Source organism: Hibiscus syriacus, unplaced genomic scaffold (assembly GCF_006381635.1).
Source record: "Hibiscus syriacus cultivar Baekdansim isolate YM2019G1 unplaced genomic scaffold, ASM638163v2 tig00110794_pilon, whole genome shotgun sequence".
Taxonomy (NCBI): domain Eukaryota; kingdom Viridiplantae; phylum Streptophyta; class Magnoliopsida; order Malvales; family Malvaceae; genus Hibiscus; species Hibiscus syriacus.
The window spans coordinates 1,083,737-1,097,751 of record NW_024062865.1 but is presented as its reverse complement, the minus strand read 5'-3'; the positions used below and the strand labels follow the sequence as shown (position 1 = coordinate 1,097,751).

At 37.1% G+C, this 14,015-nt stretch overlaps 1 protein-coding gene across 4 annotated transcripts; it reads right to left on the bottom strand.

Moving 5' to 3' along the window:
* Window positions 1–4,203: 4,203 nt before the first annotated feature.
* Window positions 4,204–10,975, bottom strand: LOC120141165 (RNA-binding protein BRN1-like). 4 transcript variants are annotated; one of them, XM_039156099.1, is made up of 9 exons: window positions 10,777–10,975; window positions 10,522–10,604; window positions 7,322–7,373; window positions 7,088–7,213; window positions 6,549–6,631; window positions 5,406–5,585; window positions 4,923–5,253; window positions 4,671–4,814; window positions 4,204–4,591 (listed from the first exon to the last, which is right to left on the bottom strand). In XM_039156099.1, the coding sequence occupies exons 1-9, from the start codon at window positions 10,946–10,948 to the stop codon at window positions 4,464–4,466; spliced, it is 1,299 nt and encodes a 432-aa protein (XP_039012030.1). In that variant the 5' UTR covers window positions 10,949–10,975; the 3' UTR covers window positions 4,204–4,463. The 4 variants fall into 4 exon arrangements, with proteins under 4 accessions (XP_039012030.1, XP_039012031.1, XP_039012028.1 ...); XM_039156100.1 differs by having other exon boundaries at window positions 4,911–5,205; XM_039156097.1 differs by having other exon boundaries at window positions 4,911–5,253; window positions 10,777–10,974.
* Between the last annotated feature and the right edge of the window lie 3,040 nt (window positions 10,976–14,015).

Below are 14,015 nucleotides of genomic sequence, written 5' to 3'. Positions count from 1 at the left end.
TTTCTCAATACTTCGATATATTACCCCATGTGAATCGGGCTCTGGAATGGTGGGAGGGACCTCTTCAACGATGACAGTTGCCTCTTGAACGGTGGGAGGGGACTCTCGAGGAATGATATGGGGGCCTCTTCAACGATAGGAGTGGACTCTTGAGGGATGACAGGCGAGTCGGGCTTCTTCTTGCGGTGTCTTCGCACTATTGGGGTGTACGGAGACTTAATAGCACGTGCACGCTGTCTGATGCGTGAACTCCGTCGTGCAAGCATAACCCGACGTAAAGCATCCACTCTATCGGGCCGCTAAATAATTAAATACAAAAATCAGTAAATAAACAGACATGATATTTAAACAGTGAAAACAAAGACAAATATGTTTCAAACTTGCATTGTATTCACCCAAGTCATTATTCTATCATAGTTCACAAAATGCATCAGATAACAAAGAAAAATATGTTTCAAACTAATACCCTGAAGTTAGTATTTGTCTTTGATTTGTCTATTGGTTGAAGTAATGCAATCCATTCAAGTTTCAATTTGCAGAAGAAGAAATAGTTTACTTTCGCAACACGAAACTTAAAATCGCAACGCGAAACCAAAATCGCAACGCGAAATGAAAATCGCAACGACAGAATCGCAATGCGAAATGAAAATCGCAACGAAAGAATCGCAACGCGAAATGAAAATCGCAATGCGATTTTGGTTTCGCGTTGCGATCTTGTCGTTGCGATTTTGGTTTCGCGTTGCGATTCTGTCGTTGCGATTTTCATTTCGCGTTGCGATTTTGGTTTCGCGTTGCGATTTTAAGTTTCGTGTTGCGAAAGTAAACTATAAATTCTTCTGCAAATTGAAACTTGAATGGATAAATTTACTTTCAACCAAAAGACAAAACAAAGACAAATACTATTTCACAGTGTTAAAGAATACACAGTTTAGCAGAATTGGCAGCAACCGAACAAATTTACTTTCAACCAAAAGACAAAACAAAGACAAATACTATTTCACAGTGTTAAAGAATACACAGTTTAGCAGAATTGGCAGCAACCGAACAAATTTACTTTCAACCAAAAGACAAAACAAAGACAAATATATTTCACAGTGTTAAAGAATACACAGTTTAGCAGAATTGGCAGCAACCGAACAAATTTACTTTCAACCAAAAGACAAAACAAAGACAAATACTATTTCACAGTGTTAAAGAATACACAGTTTAGCAGAATTGGCAGCAACCGAACAAATTTACTAAGCAATCTAAGTGAAATGGCTAATCTAAGTGAAATTACGAGTAAATTTATCATTAAGTTAAATATGGAAAATCTTAAACTTACCTCGTTGCGTAGAGTATGAACCTCATTCTGCAACGATACTATCATCTCACGTAGAGCGGCAACCTCACCACGTAAAGTTGACACCTCCACACGCCATGCACCATCGTTATCGCGTAGAGTACCGATCTCCTCACGCAAGGCATTGACCTCATCACGTAACTCCCTTGACTCATCCCGTTGAGGTGGAGGTGGAGAACAGGGAGATAGGAGTCGTGGCATCTTTGCCGGTCGCCTATCATGAGGTGATGGTGGAGAAGAGGCTCGATGATGTGACGGGATAGGTGATGGCTCTCGTTCTAGAGGTGTATAGTCGTCACGATCGGGTGATGGCTCTAGGTGAGGTGATGGCTCTCGAATTGGAGGAAGTGGATGCTGCTCATCATCCGTGCCATCAAAAAAACTCTGACTAGCTTGCCACCAATCAGTGGCAAGCTCTTCCTCCGTGGGTGACAGTCTTTGTAATGGAATGTTGGCCTCCTAAAATATAAAAACTCAAACAAAGTTAAACGTCTACTATTAATAACTTGTTTATATATTATATGAAAGTATTTGTGTTAACTTACATTATTTATTGTGGCATATGGTATTAAGTCTTCCCAATCCAACAGAGTTTTCCTCTTCCAGGAAATAGCCCTGGGAATATCATTTGACGTTTTTATTGCATATGTACGCATGCTGGGGAAAGCCTCGAATATCCAAATCTACAAACAATATAATAACAAATTAGTAATTGTTAAATAATTAATTATAATTTTAGAAACATTTATAGAAATTCTTACCTTAAAGGCCCAAACAAAGCCTGACAAAGTGTATTTGGACCCATCGCCCCGCAAACTTTTGCGGTCATCAAAGGCAGACGACAACTTAGTCCAGGTAGCTTTCCATATATACGAACCCCACGGAAACAGATTCCATGCATTCAGGTCCTCTACCAATATTATTAGCTCCCGATGAATAGGTTGTCTGGCCTCTCTGCCTAAAAAGCCGGCATACACAAGTAGTAGAAGGCATACTCGGACAACATCGACGTCTTCCATCCGAGTGAAACCAGCTTTCTTATTAAATAATTTCTTCAGGTCGTCGACATGTAGGTTCGGCTTCTCCATTGACTCATCCGGAAAAACCCGGGATAACCATGATGGGCGGGCGATATGACGAGTGTACCGGCCTACATCATCGTGTCCGAATCGTAGACCAGTGATTAAGCAGAACTCCTTCCGCCCAAAGCAAGTATACGCTGGTGGAAAATGAAACCATATCTCTTCCTCACCACGTTGTATACTGTCGGGTAGATTTGATGTCATGGTCTGAAGCCACAAATGGGTCAAATTAGCATCTCCACCCGGATGCTGTACTCTCAGCCATGGCCCGAAGCAGGTTTCCTCAAACAATTGTCTTTGAGCAGGTGAAAGCTTCTTTGCAATTGTAGTGGCCAGGCTGACTTTATTTCTCAAGGTCAATTGAGCCGAAAAAAATTTCTACAAAAACAATAAACATACCAAGTTAGATATACCAAAAACTACACTGTGAAGATATACCAAAAACAATAAACATAAAAAGTAGTAGTTTATTCTTGAAACTAAAATTTGCAACACTGTTTTGTCTTTTGGTTGAAATGAAAATCGCAACGAGAGAATCGCAACGCGAGATGACAATCGCAACGAGAGAATCGCAACGCGAAATGAAAATCGCAACGAGAGAATCGCAACGCGAAATGAAAATCGCAATGCGATTTTGGTTTCGCGTTGCGATTCTCTCGTTGCGATTTTCATTTCGCGTTGCGATTCTCTCGTTGCGACAGTCATTCTCTCGTTGCGATTTTCATTTATCTCGTTGCGACTCTTCTGCAAATTGAAACTTGAATGGATTGCATTACTTCAACCAAAAGACAGAACAAAGACAAAGACAAATACTAACTTGAAAATCGCAACGAGAGAATAGCAACGCGAAATGAAAATCGCAACGACAGAATCGTAACGCGAAATGAAATCTAAGTGAAATGGTTAATCTATTATTGAAATGACCAGTAAACTTATCATCAGTTTCAATATGAAAACCTACAATAATGCAAACATTTCAAAAAAAATAATTAAAAAACTAACCCTCGGAGGTTGATTTTCCATTTCTGAATATTGTGAGGGATTTCTGACCGTGAATGGTTGTGAGGGATTTCGCCGGAGATGGGGACGGAAATCTTCGGAGATGGGGACGGATTTCTTCGCCGTAGAGAGTGAGAGATGGAGATGGGACTGAGTTGTGATTTTAGGTTTTAGGTTATGAGTTGCGATTACGGGATTTTGTCTTAATATTCTTTTTGTAATTTGAAAATAAAATACGCGTAGCGATTATAATGGCGCTTTAAATATCGCGTTGCGATTTACGGATACGCGTTGCGATTTTATGTATTATCGTTGCGATTTACGGATACGCGTTGCGATATACGGATACGCATTGCGATTTACCCATACGCGTTGCGATTTACGGATACACGTTGCGATTTACGGATACGCGTTGCGATTTATGTGTTCGCGTTGCGATTTTCATATTCGCGTTGCGATTTTGGAAAATCGCAATGCGAATTTGTACTATCGCATCGCGATTTTCAAGAATCGCGTTGCGATTTTGGAAACTGATTTGCGATTCTGGAAACTGATTTGCGATTCTGGGGATCGCGTTGCGATTTTTATTTCGCGTTGCGATTTTGTTGGTCATTTTGGCAAATCCAAAAAAAGTTGGTTAAAATCGTATATTATAACTTTTTTTTGGTCACTGAGGCGATTTTCTCTAATAATAATTGAATAGCAAAAAACAAATTGTAAACACTACATTTAGTGATCATGGAATTTGCCCCCAAAGAATTATACTATGAACAGATAATCTCAAGGAAAAATCAATAAATTATAATTAGTGCTTAAAATGGAATTTAATGATACACAGAATACAAATGGCGTAAGGCACCATGAATTAGTTTCTAGGATTTTAATCCCATGAATCAATTACAAGGATGGGTTGAAACCTATAACCACAGGTTATCCTCAATCCATCCAGAATGCTGATATCGCAGTCGGTCGATATTTCCGAGTTCCTTTTGACCATGCGTCTGGACATTTTTGGCTTCGTTCCGTGACTTGGCTCCCCATCAATAAGTTATTTTTTGTTTGTTGTCCCTCTTAAGCTGAACCTTCAGTTTCTTACCACCTAATTCGCATCCGTTCATCGTGTTTATCGCATTTTGAGCTACTGCCGGAGAGTCGTAACTAACGAATCCTGCAAAGATGGGTTCTTGAGAAAGAGATAACTCCTTACTGCTTGTATCAGATTGGAAAGTAAAATAAAATGCACTCACCAAAACATTTACTAGCCCCCGTTGTTTTGTCGACGAAGACCTTTGCACTTAAAACCCTGCCGAATCCTTGAAAAGCATTAGCCAAGTCTTGATCACCAAACTCCTGAGGTATGTGATATATAAATAGATTTGCACCGGGTGGACCTAGGACAGCATAGACCAATTAATTCATAACATGCCATCACAAAGAATCTGTTTCCAGAGAAGACAACAAAACTAAGATGAAAATATATAGCAAACCTTCGATCTGACCTCCCGAACTTGTACCGACACTGGAAGATGAAGAATTACTGCTTGTATTTGCATGTGGCATTGAACCAGGTGAACCGGTCAATGGATGGTGGCTAGTGATTCCTCCAGGATAAGGCATGGGGTACCGAAGGCCTTGCACACCCTGGTAGCCCGAGCCAACATAATTTTCAGGAGGCATAGCATAATTTCTAGGAGAAATATTGGGAGCGAAGTCGGGTCTGATTCCCCGCAAAGAACTTCCTTGGTTTACTGGAGGAATCATATTGTTGAATGCAGGTTGATTCTGCATTGGTGGAAAGCGGTACTGCATAAGTCCATAACTTCCTGGAGCCTAATAGTGATGAGATGATCAATCACATTAAGATATAAAATGCCGTTTACAACTCTCTTACAGCTAAAAAGAGGAACAGAACCACTGATTATTCGCTAAATATGCCATTTATGAAATTTGAAGATTGCTCCATGCAGAGAAGGGAAAACTACCTGATATCCATATCCATTGTATGGGGGAATATAACCCAATGGCAAGGCTCCAAACAATGAAGGATGCTGTGAATCAGAACTTGGTTTATTCAAAGCTTGAAATTGGGCTTTCTGGGCCCTTCGTGCTTGTCTTTCCTTCTCTGTATCTGCCCATTTGACAACCAGAGGGACACTTGAACCCTAAAATAGCAGAAAATAAAGACCAGCATATAATACACCTTTATTCGAAAATAATTCACTCACCAGACATGATAAGAAGCGACTTAACTCAAGTTTGGAAGGCAAGACGTAACTTAAGCCTTTGATTAAAGATCAACTATAAAGTAAACGATCCAGGTCTAATGAAGACAATATTCTCAAATGTGTACATACATTATGCAACTAGCTAGGGGTGTAGGAGATTCAGATGTAAGCATTCGTGTATATTGGTTAAGATAAAATATGGATTTATAACCAGAAAATATTTGCTTGATAACTTTGATACTAAACAAATTTCCTTTCTAATCAAGTAACCATCCTATAAATAGATACTAGGGATTACGGTTAGTAGGCAAGTTGTTCATAGGCATTGCTCTTGTATTCTTTTATTTTTGACATTACTGAATATTCTTATCTTCTGCTCGTGGTTTTTTCCGAAAGTGTTTTCCACATAAAATCTTCTTGTCTATTTTATTGTGCAATCAATATGCTGGCCGTTATCTTCTAACAATTACAATTTGTAGGAGGGAGATGGTTCACATCAGGCTTGAGTATTATTCAAATGCCAACTTATTACAATCTTTGCCACTACAACTACGGCTTTTTTAGCATGATGACTTTCTTTTCGTGGATTGTACACATAACACGGATATTGTCACAAAAGTCATCTTTTGATGCCTGGGAAAATAATTTCCATATTTATATGGGAATTTTTAGTGATTTGAGCTTTTTCATTAAGCTAATCAAGGATAAAAGGATAACTAAAATTTCATATCATAACTTATTTTCTCAGAATGAAAAATGATTAGCACATAATTGTTATAGTTCAAATGCATTGAAACATTTAATATGCAAAAGATGACATATAAAACTGGTTAGAAACTCAGAACAATGTTTCAGGTAATTTGTTGATTTTAAACAGCAGAAACGTTAGTGAATACACACCTCCATTGTATGCTTTCCATTAATGGCCTGCAGAGCATCAAGGGCTTGTTCTTTAGTCTCATATTTCAAAAAGGCACAGCCTGCCATAAAGAAAACAATACAACTACAATTCAAATATTCAAATCAACTTAAGATTGAGGCTTTATTGTGTATACAATTAAGCACTTAAAACATTATCTTCTTTAAAGAGAAGTGTTAGGTATGACTCATAAATATACCGGTAAAGAGGATAGAGGATGGAGAGGAGTGAGCGAAGCGAACATCATCTGTCCTTACAAAGAAAGTCTCGTAGTGGGGTTACGATTATGTGGGGCGTCCCGGTATGGTACAGGGTTATTTTTGAAAATATGTACTAGGGTTTATTTATTATAAAAAGAGATGCAACCTAAACCTATGAGATATTGAATAAAAAACTAGCGCCGCCTAAGGCACCGAGGACGTAAGCACATTGTTGAACCTCGTTAAAATTCTTATGTTCTTTCTGTTTTCTTTACCCGATTTTTCAACAAGAAGGATATCCAAGATCAAAGAATAAGTACCTTTACTTGTTTGTTGAGAACCTCTTATAATCTGTAGGTCTTTTATGGTTCCATAATTAGAAAATAAAGCAGTAACTTCAGCTTCTGAGACATTCTTTGGCAGCATGCCAACAAAGAGTTTGTGCTCTAGTAAAAGAAGACAACAGTTCATGGTTATGCATAAATAGTCATTCCAAAGTCCAAAATCATAGGAAGCAGAATTATAAGAAATTATTTCACTCAAGTTATGTATACCTAATCTTTCCAACTCGCCATCTGCATACTTCACTTGCAACGGACTAGATGCCTGAACCAGAAGGAGAAAAAGGAAAGAAAGATTGGTTCTGATCAGGTTAACAATAAGACTCATACAGTGAATGTAAAACTTCGAAACCCGGTCTAGAAGTTTCGTTCAAGTAAATCAGACCTTAGAATTAATAAATTTTAAAATTCAGAACTTAACTAGAAGAAATGCAAAGTTGAAGGGAAAGGGATATAATTGACTTGAAGTTTGACATTTAGAGAACTAGATTGAATGGAATCTAAATTTTATGGCTTAATTGGAAGATTCAGAGAAAATTAAGGACCATATTAAACACAAGTGAAAACATGGAGTCTATTCTGAGAACCCTGAAATTCTTTAGGGATGCATTTTGTAATTTCCTCATTTTTGTGTTAAGCTAAAAAGATAAAAATATAAAAAGCTTGAAAGTTAGCCTTAAAAGGTTTCAAACCCGTGTCCTACGTTTGGAATGCACATTGTTTTACCGTTGTACATCTTTACTTGGGCTAGATGCAAGTCATTCTGTTGAAGCCAACCCAAAGCCTTCAGTTGTCTTGGCCTACACCGGAGCCCAGCAAGTCGACAACCAGCCTCAATCTGCATCTATCTGGCCCAAGCTTTATTCCACATCGGACTTGTGACCCAGTTATACAATAGTAGTCAACGGTTGACCCAACCAGTCTGATACCTTTACCAATTACCCAGTTCTTGTCTGACCTGCCTAACTAGGATCAATATGACTCGTGACCCGTTTGACTCGCACATGACCGATTTGACTCAACCCAAAGATTTGACCCGGATTTAGACTCATTGACTTAGTTTGACTTCCCCCATTGAGTCTGAAGTTTGACCTTGACTTTTGAATTGACCTATTTGACCTTTACCCCAAAGTGACTTCTGTTGACAAGTGAACTCCAATTATTCTATTTAATTCATTCGGTTTAATCTGTAATTGATACACATTTTTTAGACTTTCTAAGGGTTTATAAGCAATCCCTGAGATCGAATCGACTTGGAAGACTGTCGTTCCTGAATTGTAGATCTCAAATCTAACCGATCAAGGTGTGTTCTCCCCTTATCTTAGTTCGAATCAACTCCTTACCTGTTTGATAATTATTTGAATGTGCGTTCATTCTCTATTGTCTCTTAATTAAGACTATATGGTTGGTTGTCAATTCTCTGAGTATTCTTCCATGTCTACGTTTAAGTTGAAGTACATCTGCTCGGTAGTCAATTTAGTAGCTGGAGTAAGCTGTTAAAGTAAAACATGTTTGGCTCTTGAACTTCTTATTTGTTTGTCGTAAACTGACATCTGCTACTCTGTGGTATTTTGATCTTGTATATCGTATTTTAAGTTTCTATCTCGAGTATCTTTTTTTCTGAATATCCTGATTTACATGACATAGATCTGGTCTATATCTTGTTACATTAATACTTCACATTTTACATGCTTTAGGTGGTATTGATTCGGAGTCTTGGGAGTCTTAGAGGTTCATCTGTGCAGAGATGATAAATCTACACCCTAATGGTTCAGCAGATGGTAAAACTATATCCTGGTGTATCCGTGATATGGTTCCCACTTGCTGATGGTTCATTCGTTCAAGGGATGGTAATTTCATACCCTGGTGGTATTTCCCTGATGAGGTTACCACACCCTGTTACTCTATTTTCTAAAGGTGCATTCCCTGATGACACATCCCTAGTGGCTCATTCCTGGCGTTTCATATCTAACGATTAATCCTTGGTGGTTATTTTTTTATCAGTTTGTAAACACACCCTGATTTTTGGAGTAAGCCGTAAGGTTGGATGTTCTGGTGATAAAGTGTTCTGGGTAGTTAGGGCTTATTAGTTATTAGCCGCTTAATGATTCATGCATCACGCATCTTGTATTTTCTATATCACCTGTTCTATTATCATCATGTATCAGTTATCATGTTATCTTGCTATTCTGCATCTCTTTTCCGGTTTTCCTTATGTATGTATGTATTGTGTGCAGTGTCTCTATTCTCTCTTTGTAAGTCTTCGAATCACACTGAGCTTCTGGCTCAACTCGTTTATGTCTTCCCTTTCAGTTCCACTAAGACGTTAGGATTGAATTGAACATCTAGAGGATCAGACACTTAGTTCTCAACATATATTATGCATTTACCTTCCATTATTGTTTTTTTTATCAAACTGTGGTATTGGTTTGCAAAGTTGTTATTTGTATTTTCCAGATTTATTTACATGTTCTTGGACTCGTGCGTTTTTACATAAGATTTCATAACTGTTTAAAACTGAAATTTATATATGTTTTCATGTCACTCCTGCAACAGCTATGACATCCTACATTTGGTTGCAAGGTCTACATCGAGGGGTTGGGTGTAACAGTAAAAGTGATCTCTAATTCCCTTTGAACAATTATATGACAGTCGACAGGTGATTACAATAAAGAACTTCAAACTGAATTGTCCCAAAACTTCTCATTAAAAGTATGAATGATAGGATCAAGACATCAAGTTACCAATCACTCTAAATCTTAGACCAGGGATATACCATGTTGTATAAAATGCATATCACACCATCACATCAGAATGCATGATAATCACTGAAAAAAACGTAAACATAACTTGCCACAGTGCATCTCAATACTTGAGAGTTAAGCATAAATAAATCCAATCATACAAGTAACCATCTTAAGTTATGTTGATCAACAACCTTGTTTTCTGTTACAGTATAATTCTTATGATAAGCTGTGTTTTTGTTCGCTATGCAATTTTATGCAGGCCAATCAAATACGAAAGGTATTGACTAAAATAATGTGGTAGAACGACAAATAGACTAGGTACCAATTCACTTCAGAAGAGCTAGAATAAATAGTATCAACTTACACACTCTACATTCTACAACTGCATTATCTGCATGTACCCTAATCAGTGTGCCAGAGCAGTTAAGAACTCCTACAAAGTTTGCTACAAAAAGCCAAATGGACACAAACTAGTTCTATATGTTATCGACCTTGTGCTACATTTACATATTAGCTGCCGGAATAAGCAACAAGAGTCAAGTTGATTAAAATAAGTTAATTACGTCAATACCATGTAGATCTTCACAACATAACTAACAATGTGGCAACGGATCACTAAAAGGCAAGGCAAAACAAGGAAACAATAATTTCAAAAATTGAACTAACCCCGGGCAAAGTCTTCTTATTGTGACAAGCATTGATCGCCTTATCGGCCTCCTCTCTCGACGGGCATATAACAAAGCAACATCCTTAACAACATATACACGAAAAAACCTCATAATTAGGGTTTTAAGCACCGCAAATCTCACTCCAAACTAAACGAATCAAGTGAATCACTAAAAAAAATAAGGGGAAAAACAACCGCGAAAGGCTAAGATAAATGCGAGAGATTTGAAACTTTGAAATAAAAGGAAGTTGAACCTCTAGAGGCGCGAGTAGCCTTGTCCCTGATGATGTTGACTTCATCGACCAAAGCAAACTCGTTGAAGATTGCAAGAACTTGAGCTTCCGTCATGTGCTTCGGCACTTGACCAACGAACAGCTTCACGCTCTCTTCGCTCGTCGTGTTCTCCTCCTTTTCCCCCTCCGCCATCAATGCCCGCCCTTCTTCCTCTATTTTCTCAAACAACATTTCTCTTTGATTTTAGCGAATCTATTTATTAATTTATGGTTAATTTTTGGAGTCTTCTGTTCCTTGATGGCAAAGTTGGATTTAATGTAATTAAAAAAAACGCAGCAAAAGTGGGGGTGGTATTTGGATTTATTTACGATACTGCCCTAACAGCTGTTCAACACCTGGGCTTAGAGCTGGATGTACTTTGAAGGAACGTCATTATTGAATGACGTGATTACCCTTTTCCATTTTCTGTCTTATTTGGCAGAATTTATTTTATTTCTCTTGTGATTCCTATCGGCTGTCGTGCATTTGAATTTGAATATTATTTTAATCTATTTTTAGTGTTTTGACTTAAAATATTTCATTTTATAATAAAAAAAATTATAGATAAAAATAGTTAGTTAATAATGTTTTAAATCATGATCTTCTTATTTTCCTAAAATGTAATTGTGATAGACAAAATGTTCCATAAAAAATGAATAATAGTAAAAGTAATTATTTGATTAAACAGTTTGAAGTTTTTTTATCTTAAACAAATTTTCGGGGGCCAAAAATACTCTAATAAATATAGATTAAAATAACTATTTTAATAAACGTTAAGGGTCTAATTTTAACATCATACCATTTTATAATAAATTTTATCTTTTAAAAAGTATAACATAGATCATTTAATTAGATATTATTACAAACAATTCATTTTATAACTAAAAGTTAAACAAACCTCTAATATGATTTGGTATAATACATTTATCTCTAATGTCGTGGGCATAATATCTAATTATAAAAATAAATAAACATACATTTTAAATTTGATTCGTATTTCATCAATTGAGTTTAGTTCAATCGTGATTGGTGTAATATATACAGAAATATAAGATCAGACATACTTAAAATATCTAACATTTTCCGATTTATAGGAGAAATATAATCCGAAAAACATAAATAAATCGTTAAAAATAAATAAACATATACATTGAGAGAGAAACTAATCTACTGCGGTTGAATAAAAAGGAAATTTATAATGCAATCTAAAATCATACTTAGGAAAGAAGAATGGAACATATGGTAGAATCAGGTGGTCTGAAAGTACCAGTTCTTTTGGAAATGGGTTGATTCATTGATTAGTTTCTGAAAGGGGAAAAAACACAAGTAAAAGGTGTTTCGAATGTCCCTTTCGTCAATCATAGCACTAACGCAACTTTTTTCAACGCTAATTATTTGTCTGACCATGTGCTCTTTTCTTTTGATGTGATCGGACTACTTTAATTAAACACCTTTATTTACTGTAAACTTTTCAACTAATTATATCAATAAAAAAACCCATTTTACGCCACTAATCATGCCCCTTACAATATCATATAATTTTTTTAAAAATATATATTAAAAAAATTAAAAGTGAAATTAAATTACTAAAAAATATAAAAAAAATTTAAGAATATATAACATCCTACAATTAGGATTAGGGTAGAAAAAAATTTAATGTTAAGAGAAAAAATTAAAAGATTTTAAGATCATAAACTTATAAAAATTTAAAAAAATAAAAATAAATTATCAATTTAAAATAAAATTTATATTTTAAAAGTTTAAAAATTTAAAAATTTTAAAAATACCATCACCCTTATACGCCCCTATTTTAGCCTATATCTGATTCTATTCCTACAATACCTCCCTCGATGTGCATGTATTATAATGAGATCGATAATCTATTTATTACTTTCCACAAAAAGAAAAAGAAATAGAAATAGAAATAGAAATAGAAAGCATTTAATAGTAAAAAGAGGTTAACAGGAGAGGGTTCTTATTACTCTCCATAAAAAGGAAAATATTCTTTTTGTTTTTAAATTTCTCTAATAAGTAAACAGAAGTGAATTTGCAAAAAGAAAGGAAAGCGGTTGACCAAACCCAATTGGTCAATTACAGACACAAAAGGTGTAACACCCCAATTTAGGGGCTAAAATTAAGAAATTATAAAGTGGTGGATTTAATTGGAATTTGGAAGAAATTTGGGGATTAAATTGTCAGATTTCAAAGATGGCAGACCGTTTTAAGAAATGCATGAAGTTTAGTGGCTAAAGTCATGATTTAACCAATTTTTATATATGTTGAATTATAAGTTCCCCCGTGTTCAGCGGAAAATTTTCCAGTTTTCCTCTCCCGTTCTCCCTACTTCGAACTCCGATCTACTCGCCGTCCGACCTCCGATCGACGAGCCGAAACCACCATCATGTTCGTTGCCAACCGAGGAACAAAACCCCTCAAACCTTTCGTCGTGAATCATCTCCGTTCGTCGTTAATTTCAGTCGGAAGTATCGTCGGTAATAACTCGGTTTTAGCTGGTTTTTCATCGATTCACAACGATCGGATCATCCGTTTACGACACCTCCCGCACCATCGTGTTCCTTGTGCCGTTCCGAGTCCACCGGTGTCCTCCCTTTTCTCCGGCGGCGGCGGCGCGTGTGGAGGTGAAGCGGTTAAAGTTTTCGATTTGTTGAAATCGAGCTCTCCGCCGTTCAAAATTGTGAACCGAGCTTTGTAAGTATCTCGAAATCGCTCAAAATAATTTTTAGAAATTTTTCCGGGATTTTATCACTGTTCACGCGCCCCCACGCGCCGCCACTGTGTGGGGAAGGGAAAAGTGACCGGTTTGACCGGTTTTGAAACTGTTTTGACCGGTTTGACCGGTCACAACCCGACCCGACCCGTTTACCCGACCCGACCCGTTTACCCGACCCGTTGACCCGACCCGACCCGTTGACCCGACCCGTTGACCGTTGACCCGTTGACCGTTGACCGGAGTTGACCACTGTTGACCAAAACTTTGACCGGCTTTGATCGGGCATTAAACGACCTTTGACTTCGACCGAGTATACCTATCCTGACATTTTTCGACGTTCCAAATCCGATTCCGCTGTTTGTTTTTCGAAATTCGAACCCGAAGGTCTCGAAATTTCCGGTCAAACCCGTTGACTTTGATTTTGACCGAAAATTCCAAATTTCCGAAAAGTCATATTTTATGCTTTCGACGTCCGGAATCCGAATCCGA

Bases quoted from the DNA above. Each gene is read 5' to 3' on its own strand.
- LOC120141165 (XM_039156097.1), bottom strand. From the start codon at position 10,948: ATGGCGGAGGGGGAAAAGGAGGAGAACACGACGAGCGAAGAGAGCGTG. The intron at 7,374-10,521 runs GTTAGTTCAATT...CTTCTGGTTCAG, and splicing joins ATAAGAAGACTTTGCCCGGG to GCATCTAGTCCGTTGCAAGT. The intron at 4,592-4,670 runs GTGAGTGCATTT...CCATCTTTGCAG, and splicing joins GGGGGCTAGTAAATGTTTTG to GATTCGTTAGTTACGACTCT.